This window comes from Physeter macrocephalus, chromosome 8 (genome assembly GCF_002837175.3).
Source record: "Physeter macrocephalus isolate SW-GA chromosome 8, ASM283717v5, whole genome shotgun sequence".
Taxonomy (NCBI): domain Eukaryota; kingdom Metazoa; phylum Chordata; class Mammalia; order Artiodactyla; family Physeteridae; genus Physeter; species Physeter macrocephalus.
The window spans coordinates 110012723-110031582 of NC_041221.1; the positions used below are offsets into that span (position 1 = coordinate 110012723).

The window sequence follows — 18860 nt, forward strand, 5'->3', positions numbered from 1 at the left end:
ATGAGAAGAATACCAATTCTCCCTCTACCACGACCACAACTTTTTTTATTTTGCCTGGTAGGATCGTGTTGATTTCATTGAGAAGGGACTCATCCCAGGTAGGCACCCAGACCAGGTTTATACTCTTGAATCCCCGCATGGTTCAGGAGATGCTTAGCACACTTGGAAAAGAGCACGGAGACCAGGACAGGGGGTTGTGGTCAGACTGCACTCTGCTTGCTGAGCATCTGGTCTTCCCACAGCAGGAAGGAACTTCTCCGTGAGCTTCGTCTCCCCATCTGGAAGACGAGAAACCACTTCCTGTCCTGTTCCTTTGCAACACACACTTAGATCTCTAAAGGGCCCTTATCTTTAAAAGCAGACTCCAGCGGGCCTTCGAGACTGCAGTGGTGAGGTGTTCAGGCTCTGCAGAGGGGCGCTCTTGTGCTCTCAGATGTCTCCCCTTTGGTCTGTACTTCTGCCTTTGGACTTGGCAGGCTAAGCCTTCCTCCTCTCTCGCAGGGCAGCAGCCATCTCCATTCTCTCACGTTACTCACAGCATGCTGCATCTCTCCTTGATACAGAGAAAAGAAGTTAAAGGCCAGAGTTCAAGAGTTGGTGAGTGCCTTGGAAAGACTCACCAAGAGCAGTGAAATCCGACACCAGCAATCAGCGGAGTTCGTTAATGACCTAAAGCGAGCCAACAGGTAAATTCTCCGTTTGTAATCCACAGTAGTACCTGGACTCATACACCAGGGAGAACGTTTCCATAATTGCTGGAAATCAACCGTAGAGAACAGTGAATCCTCAGCTGTCTCCCTTAGAGCCTGACCTTCCCTAGGGTATTATTACTTCCCAGTGTTCCACAGAAACCTAAGGAATGCTCCGTAAGGACAAGTCCTTGGGTCAGATGTGTCTGGGAGATGCAGCAGACTGTGGTCCCTTCCTAAGACTTCATATGGGAAAGGTTCTGAGAAGTCATTCAGTTTAAAAAAAAAAAAAAAAAAAAATCAGCCTATGTTTAAGCCAATGTTTTCCAAGCAAAATTGGCTACACAACTTTTTTTTTGAGCAGCATTCAAAAATTGGGTGGAACACTTCAGGGAGCATTGCTCTAAGACAGCAGCCTCAAACTTTTTGGGCTCATGACCCCTGTAAAAAAGTAAGGACCTCAAAGAGTTTTGTTCTTAAAAATTATTTGTCTTGATAAATTTCATTTGAGAAACTAAAACAAATTTTAAGTTTTTATTCATTTACCAAAAAACCCACAACTCACTACATATAATACAAATGGCATTTATTTTAAAAATTACTATTTTCCAAAAAATAATTAGAAGAGTGGCACTGTTTTACAATTGTACAAATATCTTTAATGTTTGGTTTAAGACAGCTAGATAGATTCTCACATCCGCTTCTACAGGCAGTATGTTGTTTTGAAACATACTGAGGAAACCCAGCTTCGTGTACATCTGTAGTTAGAAAATAAAGGATCTCACAGATTTCCCTTGAGAGGGCTTTGGGAATACTGGGTGGGGGTCGGTTCTCAGACTGCACTTTGAGAACCTAACAGTATACGGAAGGGAGCTGGGGTGCTGTTTTGGACCAGAGAGAGTATGGGGACTTACCTAGCTCTGGGCTCAGCCTCTGCCCTCTTCCCCCAGAGGCCTGTGTCCTGTTTGGCTGGCAGCATTAGCTTATGGCCTGTGTGCTCTGAATCCCATCAGCCCAAAGCATAAAGGGAAACGGTTGGTGCCTCTCTGTCCTCATCCTAGGTGAGGTGACTTACACTGCAGTGTGTGAGGAACTCTCTCCTGCAACTGCCACTTGACCATGTTGCAAGCAGCCGTGGAACAGCAAGTAGATCCACTATTTGTATTCCCGTGACAGATTTCTGGAATTCAGCTACCTCTTCTGCTTATCTGTTTTGGATGTGGCCACTTTAGATTGTTGGGTTAAATCCCTCCCAATACGTTAGTGACAAGCCTCTGGCAGTCAGGCTGAATGAATCGTGATTAAATCAATACACGAGTGGCCGTGAGTGTTGAAATACTAACCGCTTGATTTCAAATTCTTACTGAAGAGGCTGAGTGTCCTCTGTTTGGAGTGGTACTTACTGGACCAGGTTACCCAGTGGGCAGGACAGTGTGCATCTCAGTGCTACTTAGGATAAATCTTCGTTCTCATTTCCTTCTCTTCCCACATAGCAACCTGGTGGCTGCCTATGAGAAAGCAAAGAAGAAGCATCAAAACAAACTGAAGAAGCTGGAGTCTCAGATGATGGCCATGGTGGAGAGACATGAGACCCAAGTGAGGATGCTCAAGCAAAGAATAGCTCTGCTGGAGGAGGAGAACTCAAGGCCTCACACCAATGAAACTTCACTTTAATTGGCACTCAGCCTCCACAGTTCTGTCCGTGGAGGCTAAAGTCTAGCAGGTCGCTGAGGAGAGGGGCCCCAGAGGACAGAGTAACCTGTTGGGAGAAGGAGAAAAGGGAAGGTTGGCAGGTAGGTCAGCACTTGGACAGTGGAGAGCCCTGGACTCAGGCCTGGGGCGAGTGGCCCTGGGACGCGGTGTAGACTGTATCCAGAGGATGCTGCTCCTCCCCTCCTGGGCTGTGGACCGCGTGGGAACCCCTGCCGTGTGTGCCGGCTCCGCAGGTCTTGCTTCTGCTTTCAGCACTGGCTCTATCACTCTCCCAACCTTTCTGTTCTGGAACTTGTGCATTGGCGGTATAATCCAGGCATCATCTGTTCAAGATTTTCCATTCTTTTTTTCTCTTTTTGGTAGACAGCAACCTTATCTCTGACATCCCTAATTTCTCCTCTTTCCTTCTCCTTCAGGGGAAAACTGCCGGGGGGTGGGGGTGGGGGGGTGGGGCGGGGGGTGTGCGGAGACAGTGCTCAGCATCTAGAAGAACTGCTGCTTTGTTTATTGCAACCAGGCTTTGGTTTTCAAGTCCCAGGTATCAACATTTAAGACACAGGCTGTCACTCAGAGGTGGTCTGGGATGTCAAGCACAGGCAGATGGCACACAGGTGTTCCTTACAGTCCCAGACATGTTGAAGCTATAGGGGGAGCAGTTGGGTCTGAACAACTCTGTATGGGAGAATGAGAACTTCCTTCACCTCTCACTATGAAAGCAGGGCTGGGCAGGGAGCTCTCTTTAGACTGAGATTTCCCCATCCTGGTGGAGCCTTATTAACAGCCAAGGCTTGGAGCTGAGAGAATCCCATTGATACGTGTAAGGGAACTAAACTTTTGTCAGGAGCAGAGGCGCATTAGTACTTTCCACCCCCACCAGGCACTACATAATTGCTGTTCTACACGAATCACAGCTCATCCACATGAACAGATAAGTTAGCTCTGGACCTGCCTCTATTTCTCTAAGGGCAAGAGGCCGGATGCTGAGTAGATAATGTTTTGCAGGCTACACTCCTCTTACAAAGGGCAGGGGGTGAGGGAAGGGTTGTTGAGGCCTCCTTTTATCCCCCAGAGACACGGTGATGGGTAGCATATGGTGTTTCAACAGGGGAAATTTCAAGCAAAATGCTGACGGGACTGGGCAGGAACAAAGTACCTGAATTCTTTCAGGAAGGTCTTCCATTTAAAAATCAATTCTTCATCCGTTTTCTACTATAACCTTCCCTGTTGCACCTTTCACTTTTTTCAGTTCTTCTGTCGCTGCCGTACGCTGACTGATACATTTTAAAGGACCACTTGCCATTTATTCTGTAGCACCTGAAGACCCACCTGAAGTCACCTATGAGAAATATGCCCAATAACACAGTTCACTATGTTTTGCTAACGACCAGGTCACTGCATTCACTTCCCCGTGTCCATGAGCTGCTTTCAGAGGGCATGACACAAGTTCCTCAGCCTTCTGCACAATGGGGCAGGACACTCTAGCCACCACCTTGGAAGGCAGAGCAGTTCTATCCCAAAGCAACTACCCTTCTTTCTCAGGCCAGCAGTGAGGCTGCCCCGTATTCAAAAAAAAAAAAAAAAAATCAACTGGTATCAGTGTGAAAGGCCCAGCTTTTGGATGCTGTGAAAGTACCCACTGGCTTCTGTTTCTATAAAATTCAGGTAAATCTGTTTCTGTAGCATCAGGTACACTTGGTTCTTGTGACATTAAGTCAATTTTTACTCTTCGGATAGTTTCATTTTGTTACAAGGAAAATGATTTGGCTGAAAAGTGTGTGCAAAAAGTGTTAACAGATGAAATCATGGTTTTCCCCGTTTTTCCAACATGCCCAGGGAAAACGTCCTCCCTAAGCAAACCGGACTGTGCAAAGCGGGGAACCATTCATGACTTTCTCTTGTGTGACTGAACAGGCATCAACACAGATGGACGGTTTTCATCCTCACCAACACTAAAAAGTGTAGCTGATGCAGGACCTCTGTCTACCATTCTTGTTGCTCCAAGTGAAAACAGAACCTGCTCTTCTAGGGTCATGGAACTCCTCCAGACCTGGGAAGTCTCAGCTGCTACATTATGAGCCCCAGTATTACTGATCCTACTTGGCCTCAATCTGAGTTTATACTTCAGCATAATACTTTCAGATATATGGTGGTTGGGTGAAAACTATTTCCCTGGCAAAACTGTTACTTTTATAAATGTGTAGAATAAAAGCTATTAAATAGTTGATTACCTTTCCTTATATTTTTCACATACTCCCCTAAGACACAGTCCTTGTTGAAGGTGAACCTACGGGCACTTGCTTATTATGTTAATTGCAGGGCTTACTAAAACAGCATTGATTAAATAAATGATTACAGGTGCCTGGATCATTTTCTGTTTTTATAACCTGAATTTTTCTTTCTAAATAGGAGCTGGTTTATATTAACATCTCCATCAGAGGTAAACAGTGATCCTGACTATAACTTGTACAAGGTTAAAAATGTTCAGACTTTCATATGTTTGTTTTAATCCTCAGTGGTTAATCCTTTTAGGCAGTCACCTTTGCCGTTCAGAGTTGTCTCTGGCTCTTAGAGAAATAGGCATGAGAAGAAAGGACCCATTTCAAAGCTCCCTTGGAGTATAATTTCCCACTACTACACTGAGGCAAAAATCTCAAGTAAAAGAGACTTCTGTCTGTTGCTGAAGTGCCATCAACACGTGCACCTACCAGCCGGATCTGATGTTCTGCCGAACCCCATGTGCACCAGCTACCAAAACTGCCATGGAACTGTAGGCGGTAAGATTCCCTTTTGAGATTTACACCAAGAGCTACCGATAATTATGTCTCTTGTGTGATCAGACAGTTGGGATTTATCATGTCCTCCCTACCTCAGAGGGACACTAGATGTTTTATCATTGCCAATGCAGATAATTAACTGTTGCATATTCACTCTCATCTGCTGGCGTGTCAGGTTTCCGAAGTTAATATCCATGCTGCCTGAAACTGGAATGGTAGAATAATAAAAAATTAAGTGGCAGTTAAACATAATTGCTTAACTCTCCTGTGAGATAATGCATACCTTACTAAGTCTTCCTCTGAGCCTACAGCAAGACTTTACAGGGACGTTCCCCTTCTCCAGGGAGGCAGTCCAAGTGAGAGCCGAGGAGGCTTTCTTTTTAGGATGAGGATAGTAAAGATTTTACTATTCTAAGAAAAACCTGAAATCACAGAAAAGTCTCCTAGTTCCCAGCTGCATATAGATTACATTATTTCAAGTGAAAAAAAATGCCTCATAATTACCCGATCTGGGCTGGATTGCCTATGTAGATGGCATGAATTGTCTCCTATGGCCCAGAGAAATTATCCTGCAATTATTTTTTAATTCTATCAAATATCTTAAAGCTCTCAAGAGTTTGGGGTATCATGCTTGTGTTTTAAGTGAAGTAATGAGAAAGACTACAGAAGACACCCAAACTTTTATTATTAATGACTTCTGAAAGCCCTAAGCTTTCTCCATAAACTATATGCAAATGCATAGCTGGGACTATGGCTCATCCATGAAACTAAACTCTTTATAAAGTGAAAAGATCATGTTCCCTAAGTTTACAGCTGCACCTATTTCTAGATGCAGCAAACAGCTTTTAATTAGTTTTTAGAGCCCAAAGGGGGAGAGAATTCTGATGACTGAAATTTCTGAATTGAATTTTAATTAGGGTGCATCCCATAGGGTTGCCAAGGATTTTGTGGGTGGGGAGGAAGCATAAGTAACATTTTTGTTTTTCTGCACCACGTGACAGCTTGGTAAAACAACACTGTAAAAAATTCTGAAAAAATCATGTAGCAATTATTTTATTTCTCCAATGGAATGGCTTGTTTGACAGGAAATGATACTGTTACCACCTTTCACCGACGCTTGCTGGGCACTACTTTGTAGAGGCATCACTTGTTACAAAACACAAATTATGCCTTTGCTGCACACAATTCTTATTGAAGTCTATCAAAATCCTATTCTAGTTAACTGAAATCCTGTGTTCACATAGGCCAGGCTGAACCCGTCACCTTCTGAAGTTCCTATTTCACACACTTGAAGTTAACTTTCTAACTAACTACATTTGTATTCACTAGGAGATGAATGGGGATGCCTCAGGCTGCCAAACGCTGATTTTTCAGAATTGGCACCAGAATTATCCATTAATATAATGCTGGCTGTAGCCACCAGAGCATCACTGAGCACTCAGTGGCTGTTAAAACATAAGGAAGTGGAAAAGAATACAAGTTGAATAGCAGCTGTTCACACCTTCTCGTTTTTTGCTAATTCTTGTGTAGACAAAAATAGTTTCGCATACCGACAACACAATGCATCTGAGTGAGATTTTTCCATGAGACCAAGACAAGAAATCCTTCTGACCCAGTAATAGCAACTGCTACTGGATCATCCTATCCTTGCCCAGCAGTACTGATTTTTCCAGTCAAGGTCGCTACAAAATCCCACTAATCATCTGAAATACCAGCTCAGCAGTACAGAGCAAGCTAGAGACAAAACTCCCTCATACTGATGACCTGCTTAGTTATCCCAGCTCTACTATTCACTTTTGCACTTTTTTGCAAATCAAATGCACGTGGAAAATGTTCTGTTTGTAGAACTCATAGTATTCACTTATAGTGCTCATGTCAGGACAGCCATTCGGGAGCCCCTAATAATCTGCTTCTCTTTGAACCCAATGCAAAGATGATGAAACATGTTCACTCTTCTATGTCTAATCAGTTTTTAGACATTGTCAAGACTGACTGACTTTGCATGAGATTTTAGTTTCCTATTATTTGAAAACGTGCTACTTTCAAGCTGCTTGAATGTACTGTCAGTTATTAAAGCACATGTGACTAAGTTTGCATTTGTCAGTATTCTACTGTATTAAAGTCTCATTTTAAGGTTGCCCTTTAACACTGTACTATACCTTGTAATTTTTTCTTCACTTGTATGCTTTAAATGTTTCCAGATGCCTTTAGTTTTAGCTGCTGTAAAATAGCTTTGTGTTATTTGATATAGAATTGTTTAAAAAAAACTCCATTTATTTATACAGAGACATTTATAATATTTTACAATCTTATATTCTGAATAAATATTTCTAATTCCATAATGTGCTTTAACTGTATTCACTGAAGGATACGGCTGTCCTGTAATACTGTGTGTCTAACAAACATTTAATGTCAAACATCACAGGTTTCATAGTTACATCAAGAGCCCTCATCAAAGCAGGAAACTACAAGACAGACTGTATTAGGTCAAAACGGCCAACAAACAAACAGCCAAAGAAACCTCATTTATCGCCAGTTTCTACTGCGCTACCTTTTCAGATTTGGTATGAATGCAGAGTTAGTTATCTACTGAAGGATCTGCATCTTTTTTCCTCTTTAAAAGTTACTGAAAGAGGGACTATAACAATGAGCTGGAAAGTCATCCATGCCTATAAAGAAGGACGGTGAGCAGCTCTGCAAGGTGTCTGATGTTTGTTTGTTAGAATATTACTGCAGTGTGTTGTCAGTTCTCATTATCAAAGCAAAGTACCTTTGACAGAGCATAACAACACCTTGGTTACTCTCCTTTCTTAAAATCTTAAATAAAAATTGCTATCATATAGCTGCGGTCTCTAGTAGAGAAGAATGTATTTCTCTGACCCCTGAGATCCAAGGGCTGGTAAGCATTCTATTCAGAAAACCAGGCTCTAATACAAATGGAAGAATTGTTGGATTTTATGTATCTAACTCACAATATAATCTTGCTTTAAAAATCAACAACCAAACCGTAAACTGAGATGGAGAATACATACCAGTTTTCATTTTTACAGAGACACTCTACCCTTAATATTTCTTCCTATCATATAAACATACCTTTATCTCGTACTTGTCATTTTTTACTGGTCCAAAGAGATGCAGCCAAAATATGAGCAACTTGCAACCTACAACAAGTATCAGTAGCAGAAGCCAGGTTAAGGTAGTAATTAAAACTGCCCAAGCAGCAAAATTTATTGATATTGCACTACAAAGAGTAAATTTAACATGATAATGTTTTTACAGAAAGCCAATATTTGAACAATCAATCAACTGTAAAAATGTTTTAAAATACAAAGGACACCTTCCATCATTCAAACTGTATTTAAGATAGAAGGTTTCTCATTTCTCAAATGGTGTTATTTACATCAAAAGCTTTCAAAAAGAGCATAACTGTTAAGACACTGGACTTTGTTCATTTTCTCAGTGGAGAATACAGCTGGCATTTCTAGTCGACTCCTGCAAACATTTAAACTCCTGATTCATAAACATGAGTCACTGGAAATCCTCTACTTATGATAGACACACTCAATATAAGTGAAAATCAATAGAAGTAAAATCCTTATCCTTTCATTAACACTGAGGGGAAAAGAGAAAACTATTCAATCAGAATGTAATAAACCCTGAAAACACAATAAGTAATACCACTCTAAAGGTTATCAATTCGTTGAACTATAAGGTGCACCAACAAGGTTGCTTTTGGGGTTCCTTTTCTGCTTTTCCTAAATGTTTGACAATCAAAACAAGCACCAAAAACTTCATTACTACCATAGACAGAATCACTCCAATGGTTTACTTACACAGTCTTTCTCGAAACATTAAAATGCCCTAGAAGGTAAAGTAATAAAATACTGCTATAATTAAGGTAAAAATTAAATGTTAAATCATTTTACATGAGACAAAAATTATTGCTGAATAAAGTTTACAAACCTATTTAGTTATCACATTTACTCTAAAGTTCAGTTTTCTCAAGTGGAATATCATGTTTAGCAAAACCATTTCATCAATTTTTTTCTACCAGATTTTGTCGGTCCACGACTCAGCATAAATATCTTCACCTTTTTCAGACTAAAACCTACCCCCAAGAAAACTGTTTTACGACTACGTGTGTTCCATGAACATTACCTAGTCTCCACAGCATCAAAGACACTTCAAATCTTGTTTTGGAAATAGGCGGGAAATATAAAGAAATCAATTCTTATTCCCTTTCCCATCCAAACTAAACTGTATGCCCTTATTTTTATTTTGATGGTCACTTTAGTTAACACAATAACCATAATTCCATTTGATCAATCATTTTATTCTGAAATAAGACTTCTAAAATTTCATTAAACAGGTAAAATTAAAAATCTGAGTTGTATGAATCAATACTTAGCAAAGACGAATTTTTTATAAAGTATTAAGCTAATAAGCAAACTTCAAAAACAATTAGAAAAAATATATATTGTGTGTATATATATACACAAATATATGTATATGCAAAATAGTTCATGGTTTTATTTTCCTTCCCTATTTATTACTGAAGAAAAACAGTTTATAATATTTATAAAATGGAAGTCAGGTTACCTGTCTCCTGTCCTAACTTTGAAATGAAATTAGCAAAAAAGTAAAATTAAAGAATCAGTTCTTTGGGCTCTCGCATTTGAAATTAAAAGGTACTTGTGCAAGATCCAAACACAAACCTAAAATGACCACCAGAGACAGCAGCGCCCTAGGACAGTAGTGAAATGCACAAAGAAACTCTGCAGATATGTCTTTTGTGCTTTTCTATCATCAGTGCATATCATATGTGTTAAGACATGAAGAGTACGGCTACTCATTTGTTCCAAAAGTATTCAATATTAACACATCTAAGAAACCAAACTGCTGAGGAATAGTTATTACCTTTCTCAATTTCATTCACAGTTGAGAACCTTTGCTTCCATTTCCTGCCATCCACAGTCTATTCCTAAATATCACAAAAGCATAGTAAGCGAAGATATCATTTTACAAAGATCTAGCTAATATCTTAAAGCTTAAGAAATGACTAACAATGAAGATTTGTGCCAAAAATGTTTCACACCATCGTTTGCAGCTACAGATTGTTTTAGAAACTCAGATTCAATTCATTGTAAGTACACTAAAGTGTTACATCCTACCTCAAAAAGTCCACAACCTAAGAATGTTAACTAAGACCTCTCAAAGACCAGCAGAATACTGACCATTTTGCCCTAGAACTACACAGAAGTTTCCTTTGTTCCCAAACCAATGTGACAGCTACCTGCATGAGAGACTAAAATAAAACAGCACAGGCATCCACAGCCCTCCTAACTGCTCATGGCCCAACGGTCAAAGTTCAGATGCAACTTGTAAATTCCCACAGGGGCAGATTCCCCATAGGGATGCATCACAAATAAAAAGAAAAAAAAAAAAGATTCTTTTACCGAAAGAAAAGAACCGACACGGGGTGGGCGCTGGCGGGGAGAGGCGGGGGGAGTAGGGGCAGGGTACAGGTGGCATGGGACAGACTCAATGGCCACTTCCTGATCAGTCACCCCAGAAAAGGGATTAAGAAACAGGTCTTCAAACAGCACTCACCGGACAGAGGCCAATAACCAAAAGAACACCCAAACACCAAAAAAGCATCAAGTATATGTTCAGGGCCTTATTCTTCCACTGGACTGAAGGATTAAAGGCTACTAACAGGAGGGTCCACGCGAAACAAAGTTACAAACATAGGCAGTTGACTTCTGCATTTCAATCCCTTTCCCAGAGCACACTTGACCAGCACTACACAGCTAATGCAACCTTGTTAAGGTTGATTCCTCTTAGATTGTGCTTTCAAGCTACCATAGCTAGACCATCCCCTCTGCTAACAACAGAAGACCCAAGACAAATGGAATCTCTTTACTGGTGATTTCATAAGGAACCCAGATTAAAGAGTCAATTATGAACGTTTTCTCAAGATAAAACTTTCATACTGTAGCGTAGTTTTTTGTTTACACTTCTCTGTACCTTATGTTAAAGTCTGAGCAACAAAGCTGGTGGAAGCCAACCCTTCAAGTCCACTCCCAGGCAGGGGAGGTAGCTTTACTCTGTTCCCTAGCTACAGACCACCAATTCAGTAATAAATACTGTCTGCAACAGGAAACTAGACAGAAAGGATCACTATTCAGGACAAATGTATGGCTACCATGTGAAGTGACTATGACACACAGCCGATTATGGCTGTGTGTACTCTAGGTTGTGTTCCTGTAAGAAAGCCGTGTACTTCTAATCAGCATATGAAGGACCAGAGTCCCGAACACTGATCATTAAACTGAGAAAAATTACATTAGATTTACTGGATTGCTTGGCAACCATACTTAGAAAAAATTATACCCAGAGCCAGAAAACGCTTGGTAATGGCCACATATGTTAGACTCTGTTTGGGCTAGGCAATGATCACATTTCTAGCCTCGTGCATCATACAGCACTCAATAATTGATTTTATCTTCTAAAATTTCTTCTTCATGCTTTCTTTGCCCAGCAACTATAGCTATCTTCTTCCTTCAGGGCACTTTTATTCTATAATAATAAACCTATCATATTTTTTGAAACTGCAATCCAGAACTCTACTTTGAAAGCATGAGAAAGAGCCTACACTGTCCATCTGCCATCTTTATGACAGAGGAGTACAAACTTCAAGAGCAACTCAATTCTAAGAAGAAAAAGATGCTGAGAAAGCCCATCATAATCTTATTTTTAGAATTCTTGGCAACTATACAAATGTATCTTAAAGTCTAAGGACAATACAAAGTAAGGAACTCAAAGCTTTACCAAATGATCAGGAATAAAGTTTAACAAAACTGTTACTTACTAACACCCGTTTACCTAGAGACAGGTACTTACAGGGTATTGATACCTTCAGACCGAACAAGACTTTGTCCTGCTCACCATTAATCTAAAGTTACAGTGACACGTGAGCCCCCTTCCCCAGGCTAGAAAATATCCGAGTCAGAACTGCTAGGTAACACTTATTTTTCTTCAAGCAGAAAAATGTTAATGAATCTGACCTTTTAACTATGATTAATATGCGAAGAAAATACTGCCTCAGGGAATACAAAGACACAATAGATGTCAATCAAAACAAAATCTCTGAGTGGGTACAGGGAGGTCCACTGGTACAAAAATAAAGATAAAAAGCCAAGAGATGTCATCAGAGTAAGAAAAATAACTCGGCAAAAAGTCTAATTTTTTAACTGACTTTTTTGCTCCTTACTGTTCAACTGTTGGAAGCAAACAAAAAAAAAGGTGAGGGAATATGTAATGAAATGTTTTTAATTTTTTTAATGCACACACGCAGTCAGACCTGAACTTTTCTTAAGACTACCACCATGTATTAAGTTTTATAGAAAAATTTAATCCTGTGGAAGGATGCTAATCACTTAGATTTGAGGAGGGTTTTTTTTTTTTGATATTAACATACAAATTACTAAAGACTTAAAAGACAAAATACCAACCCAATCTCACAGCATAAAATTAATTTTGCTATACATCTTCATCATCTGTACTTACTAATTGATATGTAATAGAAAAATAAGGATATCCAAGTTCAAAGCAGCAAGCAGTGACCACCATTCCTTTACAGCACAGGAAACTCACCTTTATATATAACCATGAAAATCCAACTTAATTTTCAAACATCTTCATTCAAATTTCACCCATGCTAAAAGAGCTCTATTAGGTTCTCAGACTTCCCCAAATGCTCATGTCTCAGGAGAGCATCACTGTTTGTAATCCTAAAACCATTCGCTATTTCTGAACAAAAATTTGTGAAAGCATGTAAACCATACCCCTATCTTCTGGATTACAATGGTTAAGTACAAAAAACAATTCACTGAACATCTTACAAATCATTACAGTTACACATAAAAGCACCTAAGAAATTTTAAAAAATAAAAGATTCACAGTGCACTGAACCTTGGAACATATAAGGCTGGAACATAAGAACACTGAAAAAGTGGATTCAAAAGACCTGTTCTCTCAAAGACATAAAACATAATGAAGCCAACCCAACACTTTTCTCATCTAGCTTCTTAAAACGCAGCACACAGAAGTAAAGTACTGCATATTCAGCACTCTCCTTTATCACTTGATTTCTTCAAACCACGCTAAAATTTCTCAGTCGAGAATGCTAGTTCTGTACTAAGCATGGTCTTTCTCAAGGTAACCTGAACACTGAGAAACTTAATACACAGGTTTGAGGGAATAAGTATAGCAGAAGTACAAAAAACATGTACATCCAACTTATACATTTTCTGCATAGTTAAGTCACATCACACACATAAACTTTAAATCACATCTTTTAACATTTTTTTAAATCTCTGTCAAGAGAGCTAAAAGCCTCAAGTTACCAAAGTTCCATTCCAACAATACCCTTATTTTGTTCCACCCACAGTGCATTAAATGAAGCAGCATAACAGCAATAATATTTAACAATAGTTAAACTACCATTATCGAAAAGAGAGAATCTGTTGGTTCTTGAAAAGGCTCAACACCATTAGAGGCCATACTTCTCGTAACTAATCTCTTCTGCTTTAGTATTGAGAGCTGAAAATTCCAACTTGAGGCACCAGAAAGACTGACCAAAGCACTCACTTAAAAAGGGAAAACCCCTACAAAATCATTAAAAATTAAACAGTTTCCAGATGGCAGTAAATGAGTGAACATGATTTACCTGCCAGGCAAACAGTTTTCACTGTTTCTGTTCATAATTTAACAGAACTCTGGAATGCTGGGACCAACTAAAAATATGGCTCAAGGAGACCCAAGCAAAGCAGCTCTATTTTTGGAAAGAACAGTTAAGAGCTTCCTAATGCAATCATATAATGTATTTTTAAAAGGTCACAGAAGGATTCACAAATCTGTCACATTAAAAGATGCAGGACTGTGAATAACCTAATTCTAAACACACTGCTATAACTGAATTATCCTGCTTAGCACCAGGAGGGTGACACTTGTATTAATAAATAGAATTTCTCCTTTATAATCAAGCCATTGAAAGCTAAAGCAAATTAATACCAAGTGAACTCCTTACAACAGCACTTCTTTTGAAAGTCCCACCAGGTTAAATAGAACCCCTATTAAATAGGCTATCTATACAGAATAAAGATTTCTACAATAAAATTTACAAGCAGAGATATATTTTGTGGATACCACATGTAAAAAAGATTTTTAAAACCCACATGACAGAAGCACACGCACGCATATGCTCACACTCTCCCCCCAACCCCCAAAGAAACACCTTCAATGAGGTTAGAAGCAGCCCAAACACTAAAGCCCCTTAAAGCCCTGGTGATTGTCCTCAATTATATAGCTAAAATCCTTCTTTAAATGGGCACTGCCATCCTTATTTGGATTTAAGAATCCTAAAGGAGCAAAATACATTCCTAGGAGTGAACTACACATGTTACTTCCGTGTTCTGATCCTCCCCTAGTGAAATGCTTTATCTGTACTTGGGTAAACTGCATACCCTTCCCTTTGGCTCCATCATCGAGGGGCTTCATGCTAATAAAAGTGTGTCAGTCTCTGCCACTACTGCAAATTGGAACCTAATATAACATCAGTTTCCAGAGATCAACACTGAGATGCAATGGAAAACCTAATAATGTCAGTATTCCATACATATTTACACAACTTAATACAGAATAAAGTTTCACAAGAACGAAATCATCATATGATACTAAGGGGCTGGCAGCAGGATGGTGCAGATGTGACCAAAGCAGTTTCGGGGTCCCAGCCCCCATGCTCTCTCCCCACTACCCTCTCTCCGCCATCTCCCAGGTCCACTGACTGCACACAGCACAATTCAAAATTAGAGCATCAACTCCCCGCCCAACCAACTCAGTCCCTCTCCAGGCTGAGGACTTTGTCCTTTAATGAAGGGCTGAGAGTTCATTTTGAACATGAACATTATATAGCAGATGCTGACTCTAAATAAAACCTTAACAAAACTCCTAGCAGAGGAGGATTAGAACACCTAAGTGGTTAGAAGCAGAGATAGGCACAAAATGCCACCAACGCAGATGACCTGCAATCTTGACTTCTGTGACATTTCAGCTCTTGTATTCATTTAATAATTAGGTATTTTAAGTTTCTTTTAAATTTTTCAATATAAGGAAACTAGTATTATCAATACAATCACTGTAATGGGTTGATGGAGCATTCCCATTAACTTAGCTATCAGTGATGACTCCAACACTATTTCCTTGACCAGAATACAAAATAAAAACCATAATCACACAGAAAAAAATGCCCTCATAAAAAGCAACTTAAATTCATTAGCCAAACACTGAAAAGGTACGTATGTATAAAAAGTTATAACTGCATTTACAGTGCAAACTCATGTTTCTTTCTACTCTCTCTTCTGCACACAGAACATCTCTTCAGAAACATCATTGCATCCCTGCATTTCTTTAAAACACCTGAGAAAGGTAAGGCTCAAAGAGACACCCACTCAAATGCAACAAGTCTCTGATCTTGGGACTTCCACAACACATCTGTTGCTATCAAAGGTCCAAGATTTTCATTATAGCATTATGGTCAAACTTGAAACTCAAAAAGGCTCTGGATGAAAAGGGGAACTTGCAACGTCCATTACATGCCACAGACTGGCCCTCGGCATGTTCTAGCAACTGGTCTTCACCGGAGCAAGGTAAGTCATATACAGCATCTGCTTAAAAAACAAAATAAATAAGCTCAGTAACTTAGTAAGAAATCAAATCCTGCCCTTCACCTTTCGTTATAAAGGAATTCACATGCAGTATATATTCATCTCCCCACGCTCTAAATCTAACCTAAGTAGAACCACCAAGGTATCTTCCTTTCCCTAAACTGGTACTCAGGTGAATTTCTAATCTATTATTGCTTATTCCAAACAAACATTCAAAATCTTAATCTCAGCCTTTATTTTAAGACCCTTAATATTCACCTGCTTTCAAATATGGGCATACCTAGGGACTTCCCTGGTGGTGCAGTGGTTAAGAATCCGCCTGCCAATGCAGGGGATACGGGTTCAAGCCCTGGTCCAGGAAGATCCCACATGCCACGGAGCAACTAAGCCCGTGCGCCACAACTACTGAGCCTGCGCTCTAGAGCCCGCGAGCCACAACTACTGAGCCCGTGTGCCACAACTACTGAAGCCCGCGCACCTAGAGCCCGTGCTCCACAACAAGAGAAGCCACTGCAATGAGAAACACGTGCACTGCAATGAAGACTAGCCCCCGCTCGCCGCAACTAGAGAAAGCCCGTGTGCAGCAACGAAGACCCAACACAGCCAAAAATTAATTAATTTTAAAAAAACGGGCATACCTTTGTTTACCACCTATATTTGTATTTTGTGCCAACATAAGGGGAGCTTCTTGACCAGAGATCAAAATGTAAACATTATAAAGATTACAATTACAATGTAAGATCTGTAACGATTCCAATTCTAGAAAAATAAAGCTGGAGGTTATCAAATCTTCAGGGAGTATGTCAACCTAAAGAAAAATCCAAATTTTCAAAATCATAGTACAACAGAACTCCAACTTATCGGGGCTTTTTCCCCCCCCTTAAAGTAGAACAGGGACCTGACCAGGAAAGTAGGTTTGGAATATACACCAAAAGGTTGAGGCAGAAATGAAGTCTGATATGAGGTTTCCCAGGATAATACTTTTATACTTCCTTCTCAAGACAACTCAAAATTTTATATATCTGAATCATGCCCAACTAAGTTGGATATACGTTATAGTGTGCCTTCTTTAATGTTCCTAAACATACGGCTTTTTAAAGATTTTGTGAAATAATTGATTTCTGAAGTTACATTACTTCAACTATCAGCCTATCATGCCCACACCACCTAAGGTGGCCAGAAAAGTCCAACTAAGAGGAATTCTACCCCCATAACTTAATGATAGTTCCAACTTCTTCTTACACTTAATTTTCCAAAACAGGGTTAAAGGATCTCTCTCTCTCGCTTTTTTTTTGGCCATGCCGCAGGCATGTGTGATCTTAGTTCCCCAACCAGGGATCGAACCCACGTTCCCTGCACTGGAAGCACGGAGTCTTAACCACTGGACCACCAGGGAAGTCAACAAAGCATCTCTTTTAAAACAGCTTCTATCTTGCTTAAATCATAAACAGTAATGCAAGAAAATATAATTATAATGCTTCTCAATTCTTAAGAGTTTTCTATATGAAAGCCTTAAATCTACCTGGTAAATAAATGCTTCCCTACTGCACAGGGAATTTCATACCATTCAGAACTGCACCGAAGAAAAAAATAGCCTATTGCACTTCCCAATGACATCTATTAAATCAGTATTTACAAGGAGCTTTCTACATTCCTCAACATTACCTTCCAAATCGGATCACACACCTACTCTTCATAACTGAGGATGGAGAAGTTCCAAATGTCATTTTAATAAAAGCTATCCTTAGTACCATCTTAATAAGTTGATCATTACCTCAAGTAAGGGGGAAATATTTCCCTTCTGAAGTTAGCACTCCCCTTACATATATGTGAGAATGAGGTTTCTCCTCACCATTATATTACTTGGGTCTACTCCCTGTCTAACCCTTAAGCAATTATTTATTTATTTACAATATTCATGCACAGCACCAAGGCTTCACAGTCGCAAAAGAAATAGCACAGTGAAAGGACAAATAATTTAAATAAATTTATTTTAGCCAGTTTCGTATTTAGAGAACTTGACCATATATATGAACTCTCCCTCTACAGACCATGTGCAACTCTTCCAGCTTATCTATCACAGTTCATCATGCACCACTAAAATCAAGGTTACTTCAAAACCAAACCAAATCCCAACCAGCAGAAATTTTAAAAAGAAAATGACTTGCCTGTTTCAAAAGTATCCTGAAGCTTTCGTGGAGGAAGTTTTTTTTCACATTTCTATTAAAAAACACAAACACACAACATACCATCTCCAGTCATTTCAATTATAAATAAGGAGATATACTATCAAATTTCTCAGGAAGAGAATTAAACCATATAATCACCATGCCCACCTTGCATTGGTATTTTTAATTTTATTTTTATTTTTTTAAGCCTAAAACTGTTTTTAGTTCTTGATTACACATACAATATGGAAACACCAGAAAACAATAAAATTATTCATTAAATTTCTCAACCCAGAGATAATTACTATTAACATTCCAGTACATCTTTCCAGCATTTTTTCTATGAAGATATGTGTGAATGTATTTTCATATAATTATGTAAGAGGATTATTCTATACATAGTATTCTATAACCCAATTTTTATTATCTTTTAACATCTTTATTGGAGTATAATTGCTTTACAATCGTGTGTTAGTTTCTGCTTTATAACAAAGTGAATCAGCTATACATATACATATATCCCCATATCTCCTCCCTCTTGCGTCTCCTTCCCACCCTCCCTATCCCACCCGTCTAGGTGGTCATAAAGCACCAAGCTCATCTCTCTGTGCTATGCGGCTGATTCCCACGAGCTATCTATTTTACATTTGGTAGTGTATATACGTCCATGTCACTCTCTCACTTCATCTCAGCTTATCCTTCCCACTCCCCATGTCCTCAAGTCCATTCTTTACGTCTGCGTCTTTATTCCTGTCTTGCCCCTAGGTTCTTCAGAACTTTTTTTTTTTT

The 18860-nt window shown here is 39.4% G+C and overlaps 2 protein-coding genes across 7 annotated transcripts in view; one reads left to right on the forward strand and one right to left on the reverse strand.

Annotated features, from left to right (window-relative positions):
- MCC (MCC regulator of WNT signaling pathway) overlaps positions 1–15709 on the forward strand; it is a 296048-nt gene extending 280339 nt beyond the window's left edge. The window contains exons 16-19 of one of the 5 annotated variants that reach the window (XR_008618101.1): positions 564–686; positions 2183–5176; positions 7602–7860; positions 15608–15709. Coding sequence is in view for 1 of the 5 variants with exons in the window: in XM_024120283.3 (XP_023976051.1) it covers positions 564–686; positions 2183–2363 (304 nt within the window). In the remaining 4 variants the exon portion in view is untranslated. Of the gene's footprint in view, positions 1–563; positions 687–2182; positions 7453–7601; positions 8276–15607 lie in introns of those variants that run through there. The other 4 variants (XR_008618100.1, XR_008618099.1, XR_008618098.1 and 1 more) reach the window with 4 other exon arrangements.
- The window catches only part of DCP2 (decapping mRNA 2), a 52554-nt gene continuing 42038 nt past the window's right edge, over positions 8345–18860 (reverse strand). Inside the window, exons 10-12 of one of the 2 annotated variants that reach the window (XM_028493129.1) lie at positions 18072–18123; positions 15832–15903; positions 8345–10157 (exon numbers count right to left, since the gene is read on the reverse strand). In XM_028493129.1, the coding sequence (XP_028348930.1) occupies positions 10156–10157; positions 15832–15903; positions 18072–18123 (126 nt within the window). In that variant the 3' untranslated portion in view covers positions 8345–10155. Of the gene's footprint in view, positions 10158–15687; positions 15904–18071; positions 18124–18860 lie in introns of those variants that run through there. The other variant, XM_007110872.3, reaches the window with a different exon arrangement.